Below are 16,236 nucleotides of genomic sequence, written 5' to 3'. Positions count from 1 at the left end.
CCTCCTGCCTTGATTCCAAAAAGGGAATAACAGAAAACTGGAATACAGAATTACAATCCAAAGAAGGTTTTCTCCTTATTCTTTCATTTAACCTGTCTCATGCATGTCACAAGAATACTTTCCACCAAGTACATCTCCAGCCCCTCCTCATTTTTGTTTTTTGCGGTGATAACCTCTATTTTTATCCTGCACTACTGTCATCTGGCCACAAATGTGCCACATTCCCAGACTGAAAGTTTCCCCTACATATGGACTGCGTATCTGTTCGAGAGGCAGCAGTCCCTCAACTTCTAGTGTCCTTCCTCTGAAACCATCATCTTCAAGGTTTTGCAAAACATAGGTGAAAGGGGAAGTGGGTTATAAGGGTCAATGGAGTATGGGGCATAGGGTCTCTCTATATCACCCTGGTTGGTCTGGAATTCACCGTGCTGACCAGACTGATCTTGAACTCGGAGATTTGCGTGCCTCTGCCTTCCAAGTGCTGGGCGTGCACTGCCATGTCCAGTTCAACTAGTGATCTTAGGAAAATTCCATCAAGACAGCTTCTTCTATTTTCAACTTAAAGTAAAAGGCTTTTGCTGCTCCATTCACACGATGCAACAATTCACACGATTCACACGATGCATTCACACGATGCAACAAGCAAGAGCAAAGACCCAAAACCTAGCCAGGTGACTGACTTCGAGGATTACCGTATCCTGGAGAATTCCTGCTACCAGACAGTAAACCTGCGCTGGTCCATACAAGAGCCACTTTGTATTAAGTGAGCACTTAAGAAACAGCTAATACCACACGGGATGTTTTGTAGACATAAGCCATCAGATTTGAAAGCTTAGTATGAAAACAAAACGTTGAAGCCTTATTTATACGTAGAGCGCTGTCCATATTAAAATATTTGGGTGCACTAATACAGCCTGTCTTTTAAGATTATACATGCGCTCGCTTGCCCTGTGTATGTCCAGCGGACAGGAAGCACCGGGCGGCACTGGCATCTAGCTGCCTTCCCTGACATGTCCCAGCCCAGCTCGGACAGCATTCGGTTTGTGGGGCCGGATCCGGAGCCGGGCTGAGCAGGGTGAGGATCGGGAAGGAACGGGGCCGGGCCCTACCCACTGCGCGTCCCGCAGCGCGAGGTCTCGGACGTCCTCCGGCAGCGCGGCCCCGAGCTCCTGCACAAAGCGACCGCATTGCTCCATCACTTCCGCCACGGCTCTTTTCAAGGTGCAGCGCACTCGGAAGTCCTCCGCGGGAGAGGCGGCCACCGAGGCCTGGGAGTCTGAGGGGGTCCAGGCGTCCTGATCCTGCGAGGCGGAGACCGGCACCGCTTCGGGATTACCCGCCATCTCCCCGGTTTGAATTGAGGCGGTGACGCTGAGACCGGAAGGACGTTTCCCTCAGTGGGACGCCACTGTACGCGTCCGGCCGGAAACTCAATCCGGCGCCTATGATTCCGCCTGGGCTTCTGTGGCCCCAGACTTTTCCTTCGGCTTCCTGCAGAAATGGCAGTGGGTTCGGGGCTAGTGGACTGTCACTGCCATCTCTCCGCCCCAGACTTTAACAGCGTACGTGAGGGCGAGCTGGGGGCCTGCGGGAGTCGGGAGGGCCGCGTCCTTTCCCGAAAGTTATCTTTCCTCTCCCCAAATCCTCAAACCCTACCTAGTCTATGGCGACCTGACCAGTTTCCCTTTGCACCTCCGTCGTCGTCCTGGTTGTTCTTTCTGATCTTAGTTAGCGGCAAACTATCTCCACGAAGCTTGTGTTTGTCCTTTCGACAGTCCTTTCTGTTATCATTCCTGAGATGTACTGATCCGTCCCCGCCCTTAGCAGAAGTTCTAGTTCTGGACCGGCAGAGGGACAAACAAGAATAACACGTGTGTGTAGGGATGGAAATAGGTTTTACCTGCTACGTTGGGAAGACTGCAGATGGAGGAGCAGCAGGTGTCTGTCTCTTAGGAGATGACGCTTATGGTGTGAGACCGCCGGCAGGTTATAGACACCCATACAGTTTGGAATTCAGCCTGTTTTACTTAACCAACAACTGGAAGCGATTAATAGAATTTTCAAAGATTGGAGAGATTTCCAGGGTATGGGAGAGGTAGGTTAGTCAGACATTCGGATTGCATTGAGTTTGCACTTTTCACCCATTGAAGTTTTAAGACAACTCATTTTAAAAAAAGAAAAAAAGAATATTCTAAACACAAATTTGCTGCTTTGTGGAAATGTTACGCCCAAATCCGCAATCCCCAACAAGCCCACAAGGAAACCAAGAGTCCAGTATGTAAAAGCATAGAGCCTTTAATTAAGTTTGCAAACTCGGTCTCCCTGCATGTCCAACGTATTGGAATAACCGGAGAGCCCCAAGCTCAATTAGAAAAGGGTTTTATAGTAGTAAAGGTGGGGGTGAGGGGTTTCTGAGGTTTTAAGACCCCTGATTGGCTGACATTCATCTAGGGTTTCCTGGTGATTGTGAGCTGCAGGTGTTTCAATCTACAGTGCTTGGAATAACGGGAATTCCCTTTGAATGGTCTGTTCTTGGGTGGGGGTCGGGTGATCTCAGCTTGTGGTTCCTCCGGTTCGTCTAAGGGTAAACAACTGAGATTCCAGCCTCCACTGAAATTCATGGATGGCCAGAGTCCCAGGTGATAATGGTTGGAGGAAGTAAAGACTTAGATGATCATGGCTGGCCTTTACAGCAAAAAGGTAAAGGAGAGAAAGCTAGGCCTCTTAAGAAGTCTCAGTACAGACAGGAGATGGTAGAAGCTAGGATGATATTGTATCAGAGTAAAAGTACTCAAGGTATTTTAGAAATAGCTCCAACAATACATGTCGGGGACTTGGTTGTGAAGCACAAGGGGAAAGGAGGACTCGAATGTGCTTACGTTTCTGGTTTGTGCTGTAAGGTGGTGATACCCTTTGCTGAGATGAAGACCATGGTGTGGGATGGGAGTGGAGAGGCAGGCAGATAGAATCCCTAGTGGGGACATATTGGTAAATTTGATCTCATCCAGATGGAAAGATTATATAGGCATTAGAATGTGAGTTGTGGGTTCAGGAGAGAGTAAAAACTGAGGTGAGTTGGAGATTCAGTGTGCTACCTAAAACCACGAGAGGCTGAGGATGTAGCTCAGTGGTAGAGAAATGGCATGGCGTGGCCAAGGGTGCTAAATAAATAGACAAGACAGATGAGATCTCTTACAGGTGCAGAGAGAACCGAAGAGCTTGAAGTCACAGAGGACAGTCAGTCAAGGAGACTGGAGAGCAGCCACCAGCGAGACAGTGAAACTGTAAAAGCAAAGTGTGTGTGTGTGTGTGTGTGTGTGTGTGTGTCTAGAAGTTGCTGAGGGGTAAAGAGGGGCAGAACTTCCTGTGTATTCAGCAGCAGAAGTTTCTGTTGTGCGCAATGCATGTTACTGAGGGTAAGAGAAAGCAGGAAGCCGGTCTGTGGAGACATTTCACCCTCTGCCACCCTGTGGCAGTGTTGTCCCTTATGGTGTCCCAGCTGCGTATATGGCCAAAGAGCAGTAACTACTCATGTAAAGTAAGCATGGTTGTTTATGTTCCTTGTAGGATCTGGATGATGTGTTGGAGAAAGCCAAGAAGGTAAGTTAGCATCCATTATTGCCCCTCTTCTGTTCCCGTCCTGTTTCGCTTGGCATATTATGTCCAGGTACTGTTTAGACATGTTCTATGTTTCCAAGGTCTATGCGAGCCACAGAGCTAAGGCGTTCCTAACGTCAGCTCGTTTAAAGTCTCAGCACCTTCTGAGGAAGTTGCTTTTTTATAATCATATATTCTCCATTTGACAGATGAGGGTTCTGATGTCTAAAGGTTAGTAGCGGGGCCAAGACACAGTAGTCTGGTTTGAAAACATGTTCCTACAGCCACTAATCACTTCCTAAGCTCACATTGCTTTGGAGATCCAGGATTTAGTACAACAGTCTTCTGAAACATTTTGATTTGTTAGGGAAAAGTTAGCAAGGGCAGGAAAGATGGCTGAGAAGATGGAAGCACTCGCAGAGCTAGTTCTCTGAGCTCAGCCCTTGGGGCCATGGTGGAAGGGCAGAACGGAGTCCAGCAAGGTGTCTTCCAATTTCCATGTGCTTCTGTGGCTTATATATGCCTGCACATGCTCGTGCGCCTGTCACACACACAGAGAGGCTAAATAAAATTGAAAATAAAAAACTATGAAATCTTGGAAGTATTTATGAAATTAGTTCCACACTGTCATTAGCAGCTTACTTGATGAATGGGCCTTAGAGTCACGTGAGCCTAAGGGCCTTGATTTCCTTCCAAAATGCTGTCTCTGTCCAGCGAATTAAAGCAATGCCTACCTTTGGTCTGTGTAGGTTAATGAGGTGACATTTGTATTCACTGAGCATAGGGCCTGAAATAAATACTCTTTGATAGTCATTTGGATTATATTATTGGGGCCTGGTAAAGAAGAAGAATAAAATGTATGAAAAACTTTAACATTTCCCTCAATTTATATTAAATGTGCATATTGTTTGGAATTCTGTTCTTTTTTTTTCAGGCTAATGTTATAGCCCTTGTGGCAGTGGCTGAACATGCAGGAGAATTTGAAAGAATTATGCAACTTTCAGAGAGGTGTTGTTTTTCTTCTTCTTGATGTGTATGTGAGTGTGTGGTGCATATGAGTATGTTGTATATGGTGTGTGTGGTGAGTGAGTGTGGTGTGTGTGAGTGTGTGGTGCGTGTGAGTAGGTATGTGAGTGTGTGTGTGGTGTGTGTGGTGAGTGAGTGTGGTATGTGTGAGTGTGTGGTGTGTGTGTGTGGTGTTCACATCTGTGTGCATGCATGAATGTATGGGCATATGGGCATCCAAGGTTGATATTAGGTGTCTTCTTTAACAGATTTCCTCTTTATTTATTGAGGTCAGGTTCCTTACTAAACCCAGAGCTCACTGGTTCTGGCTACTCACACTAGAGTGGCTCGCTTCTGAGATCCCCTGCCCCTGCCTCCCAAGTGCTGAGTCATCGGAAGCCACCATGCCTGCCCAGCTCTGGAGCTGAACTCCAGTCCCTAAGTTTTACCTGCTGAGCCACCTCTCCACCTCTGGCGCTACTTCTAATTAAGATTTGTAATTTATGCTGCCGAGGCCAGTCTTGAACTCATGAACTCAAACAGTTTTCCCACCTTAGCCTTCTTAGTGCTGAGACCAAAGTGTACACCCTACACTTGCTCCAATGAAGATTTTAAAGAGTTGCTAAGAAAGATAGTTATGTCCAATTTAAATAATATCAAGGAATTGTTTTTTTAAAGAACGAGGAGAGCTAGGCATGATAGCATATGCTTTTAACCTGACACTTAGGAGGCGGGGACAGGAGAATCCCTGTGAGGTTAGCCCAGTCTGGTCTACATGGTGAGTTCCAGGCCAGCCAGTGCTGCACAGGGAGACTCTGTCTCAAGGGAAATAGAAAGATCAGGGAGGAAAGGGCATGCGACGATAGCCCGAAAGCAGAGCACTTCCTTTCTGTCCTCAGAGAGACACTGTGGTCTCCTGGCCTACTCTTGCTTCCTTAACTTGTTCTACATTTTTAGATACCCTGGATTCATCCTGCCATGTCTGGGAGTCCACCCAGTTCAAGAACTTTCACCAGAAAAATCAAGAAGTGTGACATTAAAGGTAAAAGTCATGTAAAATGTAAGAGCCATAAAAATTGTCACTGCTGTCTCGGTGGCCACCCCCACACCACTCTCTAATTTATAGGCTTTGTGATGTGGGAGGGGAGTGCCAGGGGTTAGACTGAGGGCCTCAGGTGTTCCAGGCAAGCATTCTCTCACTGAGCTGTAACCTCAGCTACAATTTTTATTCTGAGACAGGGTTGCCCTGAATTGCCCAGCCTGACCTTGAACTCATGATCTCCTGGTTCAGCCTCCTGATTTGTATTAATAATCCCACAAGAGCCAGTGGTGGTGGCACACACCTTTAATCCCAGCACTTGGGAGGCAGAGAGGTAGGTGGATCTCTGTGAATTTAAGGCCAGCCTGGTCTATAAGAGCAAATTCCAGGAGAGCTAGGGCTTTTCCACAGAGAAGCCCTATCTCAAAAAACAAAATGAAACAAAACAACCCCAACCCCCTCCCCCCCAAGAAACAGCACCTTCCATCAAGTCAAGATTCTATGACATGATGATACAGTGGGATTAAGGATTCCTTTTTTTTTCATATTTTTTAACCATGTCATGCTGCTTGTCCATTAAAAAGTGATAGAGGGCTGGGGAAGTGGCTCGGTCAGTAGAGCCGCTTGCTGCACAGGTGTGAGGACCTGAGATTGACTCTTGGACACATGTAAGATAACCATGGCTGATGGCACACACCTGTCTTCTTGTGCTGGGGAGGTGGAGACAGGGCAACATCTGAGACCCAGGTCCCAGGGAGAGACCTTGTCTTTAAGTAAGACTACCTTAAACTGAGAAAACACAAAGATGGATGAATTCTAACTCAGTGGAAGGGGACTTGCCCACCATGTATGGAGTCCTAGGTTCAATGCCCAGCTAAAATAGTGGAAGTCCAGTGATGTGGGAGTGTCATATATCAATCTGTTGATTTCATTGGTTAAGCAATAAAGAAACTTAGGTTAAAACATAGGTTAAAACATAGGTGGGAGGAGTAAACAGAACAGAATGCTGGGAGGAAGAGGAAGTGAGCTCAGACTCGACAGCTCTGCTCTCTGGAGCAGAGACGCCATGCTGCCCTCTCCCGGGCAGACACGATTCAGCTCCTACCCAGGATGGACATAGGCTAGAATCTTCCTGGTAAACGCACCTTGGGGTGCTACATACATGATTGGAAATGGGCTAGTCCAGGTGCGAGAGTTAGCCGAGAAGAGGCTAGATATAATGGGCCAAGCAGAGTTTAAAAGAATACAGTGTCCCTGTAATTATTTCGGGGTATAAGCTAGCCAGGCGGCCGGGGAGCTGGGGACGCAGCCCCGCCGCTCCTATTACTACAGTCCAGGGGCCAGGGAGACATCTCAGTGGCTAAGAAAACAGAGGCCTTTGCAGAGCACCCAGGTTCGATTCCCTTCACTCTCACTGAGCGGCTTATAACCACCTGTAACTTCACCCCCAGGAGACCCAGTGTCTCTGGTCTCTGAAGGCACCTGCATACACACAATTTAAAATAATAAAAGCCCATAAAATACACTTGTATGCATTAAATAAATGTGGGGGTTTGAAAGAAAATGGCCTTCACAGGGAATGGCACTATTTGGAGAAGAGCCCTTGATGGAGGAAGTGTGTCATTGTGGAGGTGGGCTTCGAGGTCTCAAGCTTCCTTCAGTGTGACTTTTAGCTGGCTTCCTGTTGCCTCTGAGTCAAGATGTGAGACTCTGAGCTCCTTCTCCCGCACATCTGCTAGCATGCTGCCTTGCTTCCCACCATGACAATAACGCTGAGTGAGCTACCCCAGTTAAATGATTTCCTATATAGGAGCTGCCGTGGTCATGGTGTCTCTCCACAGCGCAGAAACCCTGACCAAGACAGCACGTAGTGTGAATCAGGTCATATAGTCTCAGTCTTGCGTCTACCACTTGGCTTGCCAGAAACCCCCCAACTCTCACTGGGTTTGAACTGGGGTCCCCTGCGAGACTTTGCTGCTTTTCTCATAACTCCACACTGTAAGGAGCTGCATCTGACCTTCAGCCTCCTTCTGAATCAGACTTTCTGAGTGAGCGATTTCTCCCTCTTCTCCAGGGCCCCTGGTCCCAGAGGTAGATTGTGTGGATACCCACTAAGGATGGGGCCTTGTCTGACAGCCATCCAGATGTTGCCACCAGCTTGTTCGCTATGTGGGGTCCAACACTTCTGGCTCTCCTGGGGAGTGTGCATACTTCTTGACCAAGTCTGCTTGATATCTTCCCAGGACCTTAATTTACTCCTCTTGGCCTCCGCCTCCCTCTCTTTATGAGCACACACCTCTTTTACCTCTGTCATCTCTTCACCTCCTTCCCTTGGTTCTCTCATTCTGATTTTCTTCAGTAGAAGACCTTTACAGTTTACATATTCTGAAAATAATCCACAGAGTGATTTAAAGAGTTCTACAGGGAGTTGAAGAGATGGCTCAGCACTAAGAGCACACACTGTTCTTGTAGAGATCACAGGTTGGGTTCCCGACACCAGCATCCAGGTGACAACCACCTGAAGTATCCAGTTCCCATGCCCTCTGACCTCCTCAGGCATTTGCACACACATGGTGCATGTAACTCACTGAGACAGGCACACACACACACACACACACACACACACACACACACTAAGCCAATCTTTTGAAAATTATCTACAAGTGATTTCTAAATTTTGTCTTTGCCTTAGAAGGACACCATCATAGGTCAGATTCTCTTGAATGCAAAAGGCAGTACCGCTGATATTAAGGGTCTGCGACTACTTCAGTAGTCCCCTGACAAGATTATATGTGACATGCATCGTTTATCTTGATGAACTCACCTTACAGTTAGAACAAGCAGGATTACAAAGACAAATCAATGAAAAAAAGAACAAAGGGAAAAATATGGAACTACCACTATTATAAACTGAGACCACTGCTTAGGAGGGGGCAGAGCCATGTGTGTGACGACCACCCACGTCTTCTCACCCCCTCCAGGAACTTAATCAGCTTCCTCTCCAGGTTCCTCCAAGCCTGTGAGGAAACATCTCCTAACAGAAGGCCAGTTGTAGGTGGAACTTTTGTGGGCCTGCAACCAGAACCTATGTGGTTAGAGTTGCTGACGTGGTAGAGAGGATGATTCCTGTGTCATAGGTTGGTTAAACGGATTCACTTGTGTGCAGTATCATGTGGCATAGAACCTGGCACATAGTCCAAAACGAGGAACTATTAGTCCTACTCTCGGCATTAATGCATTTCTTTTCCTCGCAGGATTTGGATGCAGCTTTGCCTATTATTGAGAAATACAAGGATCGGTTGTTGGCAATTGGAGAGGTAAAGCCCTTTGCTGATCAAATGGTGTCTAATCTGGATCTCCATGGGATAGATGCAGTAACCAATACTAGTGATTATAGCCAACTTGGATAGTTATTTTCACCCCATTCTGTATGCTAATAACTTGGTACTATTGGGAATGAAGCAATAGAAAGCCTTACTCTAGACTTACTTTAACAGGAGAAAATGATGAAACAATATTTCTAAAGACTTTACTTTTGCTCAAGTGTGGCCATCGCTCTAAGAAGCTAACACAGTCTGTAGAGGGAGGGCCAGTGAAATGGTCCAGCAGGTGGAAGCCTTCGCCAACAAGCTTGGGGATCTAAACCCACATGGGGAGGAGATAACTGACTCCTGAAAGCTGACCTCTGACCTCACATGTGCGCCTTGGCATCCATGTGTCCCTCCGCCCAACAACAGCGGTGGTGGCACATGCCTTTAATCCCAGCACTGGAGAGGCAGAGACAGGCAGATCTCTGTGAGTTAAGGGCCAGCCTGATCTACAGAGTGAGTTCCAAGGCTGCCAGGTGGTTATACAGAGAAACCCTGTGTCAAAAAAGCAAAACAACAACCAGCCTTCATAAGGCATACTTTAATCTTGAGTATGTAGTGAAAGACCATGTTACTTAAACTATTAATAATGGGAAAGAATTTTTATCACAGTAAAAAAAATACTACTTCCTACTAATATAGAAGATAAGAAAATGCTTTCTGAGTAGACGTCATAGAATATATGCCCAGGTAGCATCAGTAGGAGGTGGTTACCAGTAGTCTGTGCTGCCCAGCGCAGTGACCATGTGTGACTTTGGAATACTAGCAGTGTTACAGCACCAAACTGAGGTGTGTGACATACACAATGAGTCTTAGAGTTGGAGTACCCCACTAGAGGAATATAAAACAACTTAGACGTTGGGGTACGTCAAGTATACTTTTAAGTTAATTATATCACTGTGGCTAATATTTTAATGTGGCTGCTGTGTAGTGTACATGGTCTGTGTGCTGACCAATAATAGTCTTTTCGGGCTCATGGAGATGCGGTTATCTTCTGTCTTTCTGTTACAGGTGGGGCTAGACTTCACCCCCAAATTTGCAGGCACTGATGAAGAGAAGGAAGAACAGAGGCAGGTCCTGATCAGACAGGTCCAGTTGGCCAGAAGACTGAATGTGCCTTTGTAGGTGAACTGCCTTCTGCTCAGAACTGCAGGGCAAATTCCCTAACAGCTGGGCCTCTTAAAATGAGTTCTGTATCTCCTTTCATCTGAGTTATCTCAGGGTGTTGGCCTGCATGTATGTCTGTGGACCGTGTGCACAGTGCCTGTGGAGGCCAGCAAAGGGCACTGGACCCCCCCGGGACTGGGGTTACAGTTATACCAGCTGTTGCCATGTGGGTGCTGGGACCCAAACCTTGTCCTCTGCAAGAGTAGCTGAGCCGTCTCTGCAGCCTCCTCATTATTTTTAAAACAATAAGAACAGTACTTTCCTATTTAAAAGACTTCAAAAGAATTTTGCTGTTGTCAAACAGAAACGTGCACTCCCGCTCAGCAGGAAGGCCCACCATCAACCTCTTACGTGAACAAGGTACTTGTGTTCCTACTTCTCACATTCGCAATTCCAGCTGAGGGTGGAAGGAGCAAGTGTGTTCCATCTGATTCCTTAAAGAGAAGAGAATGCATCAAGAGGAGAGAGGGAGTCCCACTAGGATGAGTTTATATGCCAGGCTAATATTTACAAGGTTGTTTTGTGCAATTATGTATTTATCAGGCTCGACTCTAACAAATGGAGGCTTGAAGCTCCAATTTTTTATTTTTCTTTTAGATTTATTTGTTTTTCTTTTATGTGTATGAGTGTTTTGCCTGCGTGTATGTGTGTTCGCTGCATGTGTGCCAAGTGTCCTCAGTCGCCTGAAGAGGTCATCAGGTCCCCTGGAGTGAGAGTTACAGACAGGTGTGCCATGTGGGTTTTGGGAACCAAACCCAGGTCCTCTGCAAAATCAGCAAGTGCTCTTGACCACGTAGCCATCTCTCCAGCCCCTGGCTCTGATAAGAAAGAGAAACTAAGGAAAAAGACTGTCTTATTGATTACTGTGTTCTTTTACACGTTTTCTGTCTGTTCCTTTTGGGGCCATGTAATAGAGAGGCTGTCACAACCCTGTTGACCAGAGTTCAGTTGTCATCTGACTTCTGCCATGGCACACGGGTGCTTGCACAGGCACATATAATAAATATATGAAATAATAAGTGACTGACAACAGGAAGCAGTACTGTGCAGACGGTGGCCCTCGTGTGACTTTCCCGGACACAAACATAGCTTACAGCATTCTTCTCTGAAGTTTAAAATGCCATCCGCAATAAGAAATACAACTTGCTTTTAGACTCCTATTTGCGTAAAAAACCTATCAGACATTTAACAGTACATGTATGTGTATGTATACAAGTGTGTTTAGTCTACAGTTGTGTATATACAAAAAAAAGCCACATTGGTTGATTATGACCTATCAAATTTCACAACATTTTTATGATCATAATGAAGATTCACACTACTTGAAAAAACAGCTACTGAAGTAACGGAGCTACCAGCCAGTAGAGGTGAGGTCGCTGATGAATTCATCGGCAATGAGCGCGGAGGCCTCTGGAGTCACCAAACACATGTTTTATCCAGGTGTGGTCGCTGATAAATTCGTCAGCAATGAGTACGGAGGCCTTCTGGAGTTACCAAACACATGATTTATCCAGGCTGAACAACTCCCCTTTAAGGGCTGCAGTTTGTGTGGAAGAATGTACCTTAGTGCTAGGGGGATTGCCTGGTATGAGTAAGAGTCTGGATTTAGTCCTCAGCGACACACATGCATACACACACCACAACACAAGTACAAAAAGAACAGGGATTGGTTTTATGAGCAAGGTCTGTTTGACTTGTGAGTCCATTTTTTTCTACCAGCATGTCTGTTAGGAAAACAGTTTACCTAAAACCCTCCTATTAGAACCAATAATTTGACAATTCATAGATGTATAGGAAGATCTAGTGTAGATAGTTCTGATGATTGTTTTTAAAAATTGCATTTCAATGTTATCCATTTTATTCTGAAGATTAAAAACATATTTCCCCCCCCCCCTTTGAACACTGTATGTTTATTGAAACTTCAGAGGTTGCAGAATCTGATCTTTATATCATGTTGATAAATATTTACTGAAAATTCAGATCTGTTTAATTTCACTAATGGGAAAACCCTTTGTTATGGGACAAACCCTCTGTAATGGAACTCTGATTTCTCTTTCATTTGAAAGGTGCTGAACAGGTCCTACTGCATGCCTTTGATGGTCGGCCATCGGTAGCCATGGAAGGAGTAAGGGCAGGTTACTACTTCTCGATCCCACCGTCCATCGTAAGAAGTGGGCAGGTAAAGGCCTTTCATTGTGACTCGCTGAACACATGTGACACAGTTAAAACCTAAGCTTTGGGACAAACTGGTGATGCTTCTATTTCAAAGTTAATCTAACTCTCTACCAAAACAGCAAAGGATCTGAGGCTGGGCAGTGGTGGCGCACACCTTTAATTCCAGCACTCAGGAGGCAGAGGCAGGCAGATCTTTGTGAGTTTGAAGCCAGCCTGGCCTACAGAGCGAGTGCTAGGCTCCAAAGCTAGGACGCTGTCTCAAAAAACAAAACAAGACAAAACAAAACAGAAGGAACTGAGAGGGACTGGAGAGACGGCTCAGTAGGAAAGAGCGCTGCTCTGATGCTGGACACGGTGGCACACCTGTAATTCCAACACTACTGAGGCAGGGGCAGGCAGATCTCTGAGTTCGAGGCCAACCTGGTCTACATAGCAAGTTATATAAGAGAGCTAGAGCTACATGGTGAGACCCTGCCTCAAAGTTAAAATAGCAAAAAGAGTCAGAGGACTTGAATTCTGTCCCCAGCACCCATGTCAGATAGCTTAAAACCAACTGTAACTCAGCTTCAGATAAACTGAGACCCTCTTCTGTGTACATACGCACAAGCTCTGTCTCTCTCTCTGTCTCTTCCCCCCTATACACACACAAATAAAATCAATCTTTTAAAAAAATGAATCAAGACCTAAATGTAAGAGCCAGTATTTTTGTTATTGTTGTTCTTGTTTTTGTTTTTCAAGACAGGGTTCTCTGTGTAACAGGCCTGGTTGTCCTGGAATTTGCTTTGTAAATCAGGCTGGTCTCAAACTCACAGAGATCCGCCCACCTCTGCCTGCCTAGTGCTGGGATTAAAGGCGTGCACCACCACTGCCCAGCAAGAGCCAATGTTTTTAAACTCTGGACTTTTTGATCCTGAATTAAACAGTGGTTTCCTAGAGATAACACCAAAACCACAAGTGATCAAAGAAAAAATGGTGAAATTAGGCATCATTAAAATACTAAATTTCTACAGAAAAAGAAAATAAGACTATTATATTTCAAAATATACTATCAATAAAATGAAAAGAGAACGCACAGGAGGAAAAACTACTTCCAAATTGTGTCCAGTGAGGCTGTGGTGTCCAGGACATGTAAGTGCTGTTACATTTCAGTGGTAAGAACTGGGCCTGACCACAAAGCCAGAAAGGGTGCTGTATAGCCTTGGCTGTCCTGGAATTTCATCTGCATACCAGGCTAGCCTCAAAGTCAGAGATCTGCCTGCCTCTGCCTCCTGAGTGCTGGGATTAAAGGTGTCCATCACTGTCTGGTGCATGAAAGGGGTTAAGTAGGTACTTCTCTAAAGAAAACTTTGAATAATTTTTGTAATTTTATGCAATATTTTTTTTGAGACATGGTTTCTCTGCCCTGGAACTCTCTCTGTAGACCAGGATGGCCACTTCCAGCTTACCAAAGATCCACCTGCCTCTGCACCCACCCCACATGCTGGTATCAAAGGTGTGCACCACCACTGCCAGACTAACTATTCTTATCTGAAGTAGAACGCTGAGAGCATGGTAGCTGTCCAGATAGCACGGCGACTTAGCAGTAACAGTGGGTGTTAGAGCCCTGCAGGCCAAGACTTGTCCACCTGTAAGTTAATGCTGTCCCATCCCCCGTTTAAAGCTCGCTCTCTCTTCTCTCTAAGAAGCAGAAGCTTGTGAAACAGCTGCCTTTAAGCTCTATCTGCTTAGAGACAGACTCCCCTGCACTGGGACCAGAAAAACTGGTAAGTGGACCTCTGGTTTATGGGTACAGATGCTTCCTATGGGTACAGGGCCGTGCTGGCTTAGCGGGGACTCGCTCTGATACGCGGATACTAATTTGAGACCATGAAGAGTTTTTTTCGGTGTGGTTTGGTTTTGGCTTTTCAAGACAAGGTTTCTCTATGTAACAGTCCTGACTGTCCTGGAAATCACTTTGTAGACCAGGCTGGCCTCGAACTCACTGAAATCTGCCTGCCTCTGCTTCCTGGCACTGGGGGTAAAAGTGTGCACCACCGCCCGGCTGGAGAGTCTCTTCTGAATACTGCTCTGGTTCAGAGAATATCGTTTGACAAGAAGCTTGCTTTCAGTGCTTTCAGTTGTGTAATAGAGTGTCTAGACATGTCTGGAGCTATCGAGACTTCCATTCAGCTCCTCCATGACAGTTCAGGACGTGATTGCCTGACTGGAAAAGCTACTTCATTTCTCCAAAGCTATATTTACCTGTTTGTTTATCCATCCGTTCATCCATTCTTTCATTGAAACTGAGACATATATAATACAGGCTGGCCTCAGACTCACACTATATAGCTGAGCCTGGCCTCCAGCTCCTTTATGTTTGATTCCTAAGAACTGGATTATTGGTATGTACCACTATGTCTGCCTGACTTTTCAGTTATAAACATGGGTAAACAAGTAAAATATTTTATAAGGTTTACATGAAGAAATTTATATGAAAGTACCTGGCAGTAAATGAACAGTCTTTGTTATATTGTCCAGGCTGTCCTGGAACTCACTGTGTAGACCAGGCTGGCCTCAAGCTCACAGAAATCTGCCCACCTCTGCCTCTTAAGTACTGGTTTGTTTTTCCAAGACAGGATTTGTGTAGCCTGAGATGTTAAATGAGACATTCCAGGAAGGGAATGAAGCCTTATTTGTGAAAAAATCTCTAGGTTTAAGGTCTCTTGTCCTTCCAGATCCTTCTATTCATATACAGGTGTATGTGTGTGTATAGATATATATTCCTCTAGTTATTATCCCAAGTATTCACGTATTAATAATTATAGGAATGTTTTTCACTAAGTCTAGATGCGATTGCTTGCAGAAATACTGTTTTTTCTGGAGAGGATCACTAAGCAAAATGCCTATTTATTTCACGGGTATTAAGAGTCAGTCAGTCAGATGGCGGAACCTAATCGAGCAGTCTTTCCAGTCCTTGGGCATTTTAAATCATACTGGGCAGGTAGCCTGTGAAGGGAGAGGCCAAGGAGAGTGCAGTGACATTTCCCAGCACTTGTGTTTGCAAAAGCACAAAGGCCAGCTAACCTTGAGACAAGCTGCCCTTGCCGGATGGTAGACTGCTTTACACACTGGGGGCTCAGGGCTGCACTGCAGATATCGCTAGGATCTCTCCTGAACAGCATAGGTGGAGCCAGCATGTAGCACACCCTGCCAAACTCATTCCCCCATTTAAAAAGCATTAATAAAGAAATGTTGGTTTCTTCGGAGTAGCAAAGGTGTCACCAGGTGTTTGACCTGCTCGTTCTCATGTGTGTGTGTCCTGCTACAGTCTCCAGGATCTGTAGACACTGAGTGTTCCACTTTGTTCTCTCTCAGACACGGAATGAGCCCTGCAACATTTCCATCTCAGCAGAATTCATTGCCCAGGTGAAAGGGATCTCAGTGGAAGAAGTTCAAGAAGTGACGACACAGAACGCCTTCAAACTGTTTCCCAAGCTTCAGTACCTACTCCAGAAATAGCTTCGAAACCTCCCACCCACGGCCAGGTCAGCTCAGGACAGCACTGGGGGACAAGTGTTTGCTTGAATGGTCCCAAGTGAAGAAGCCACTTTATGTGGGCAGCAGTCATAGTTTTACAGAAATGTTTCTCTTAGAAACAAACTGTGGGCTGGAGAGATGGCTCAACCATTAGGTGCGCTCTGGAAGAGAGGACACCTGCAGTTCCCTGCACCCACACTGGGTGGCTTACAACTGCCTGCAACTCCATCCAACTCCAGAAAATGCAACCCCCTCTTCTGGCCTCCTCTGCCACTAGCACATATGTGGCATACCCCTAAACAGGCACACATAAACATAAATAAAATAATAATTTCTTAAAACTGTTTTTTTAAAAAATAGAGGAGTTTG

At 45.7% G+C, this 16,236-nt stretch overlaps 2 protein-coding genes across 3 annotated transcripts in view; one reads left to right on the top strand and one right to left on the bottom strand.

Annotated features, from left to right (window-relative positions):
* Nsl1 (NSL1 component of MIS12 kinetochore complex) overlaps nucleotides 1-1,836 on the bottom strand; it is an 18,650-nt gene extending 16,814 nt beyond the window's left edge. Inside the window, exon 1 of the mRNA XM_041635468.1 lies at nucleotides 1,110-1,836. Coding sequence (XP_041491402.1) covers nucleotides 1,110-1,343 — 234 coding nt within the window. The 5' untranslated portion in view covers nucleotides 1,344-1,836. The remainder of the gene's footprint in view (nucleotides 1-1,109) is intronic.
* Nucleotides 1,456-16,236, top strand: Tatdn3 (TatD DNase domain containing 3). Of its 2 annotated transcripts, none has more exons than XM_041635471.1 (10): nucleotides 1,456-1,562; nucleotides 3,568-3,600; nucleotides 4,532-4,605; nucleotides 5,560-5,644; nucleotides 8,896-8,958; nucleotides 10,021-10,130; nucleotides 10,481-10,536; nucleotides 12,243-12,355; nucleotides 14,037-14,114; nucleotides 15,706-16,236. In XM_041635471.1, the coding sequence occupies exons 1-10, from the start codon at nucleotides 1,500-1,502 to the stop codon at nucleotides 15,847-15,849; spliced, it is 819 nt and encodes a 272-aa protein (XP_041491405.1). In that variant the 5' UTR covers nucleotides 1,456-1,499; the 3' UTR covers nucleotides 15,850-16,236. The 2 variants fall into 2 exon arrangements, with proteins under 2 accessions (XP_041491405.1, XP_041491403.1); XM_041635469.1 differs by having other exon boundaries at nucleotides 14,034-14,114.

The sequence above is a fragment of the Microtus oregoni genome, unplaced genomic scaffold (genome assembly GCF_018167655.1).
Source record: "Microtus oregoni isolate MIOR12 unplaced genomic scaffold, Mior012 000047F_ref0000412, whole genome shotgun sequence".
Taxonomy (NCBI): Eukaryota; Metazoa; Chordata; class Mammalia; order Rodentia; family Cricetidae; genus Microtus; species Microtus oregoni.
Note: the sequence above shows the minus strand (reverse complement) of the source record. Positions and strands in the feature narration are given on the sequence as shown.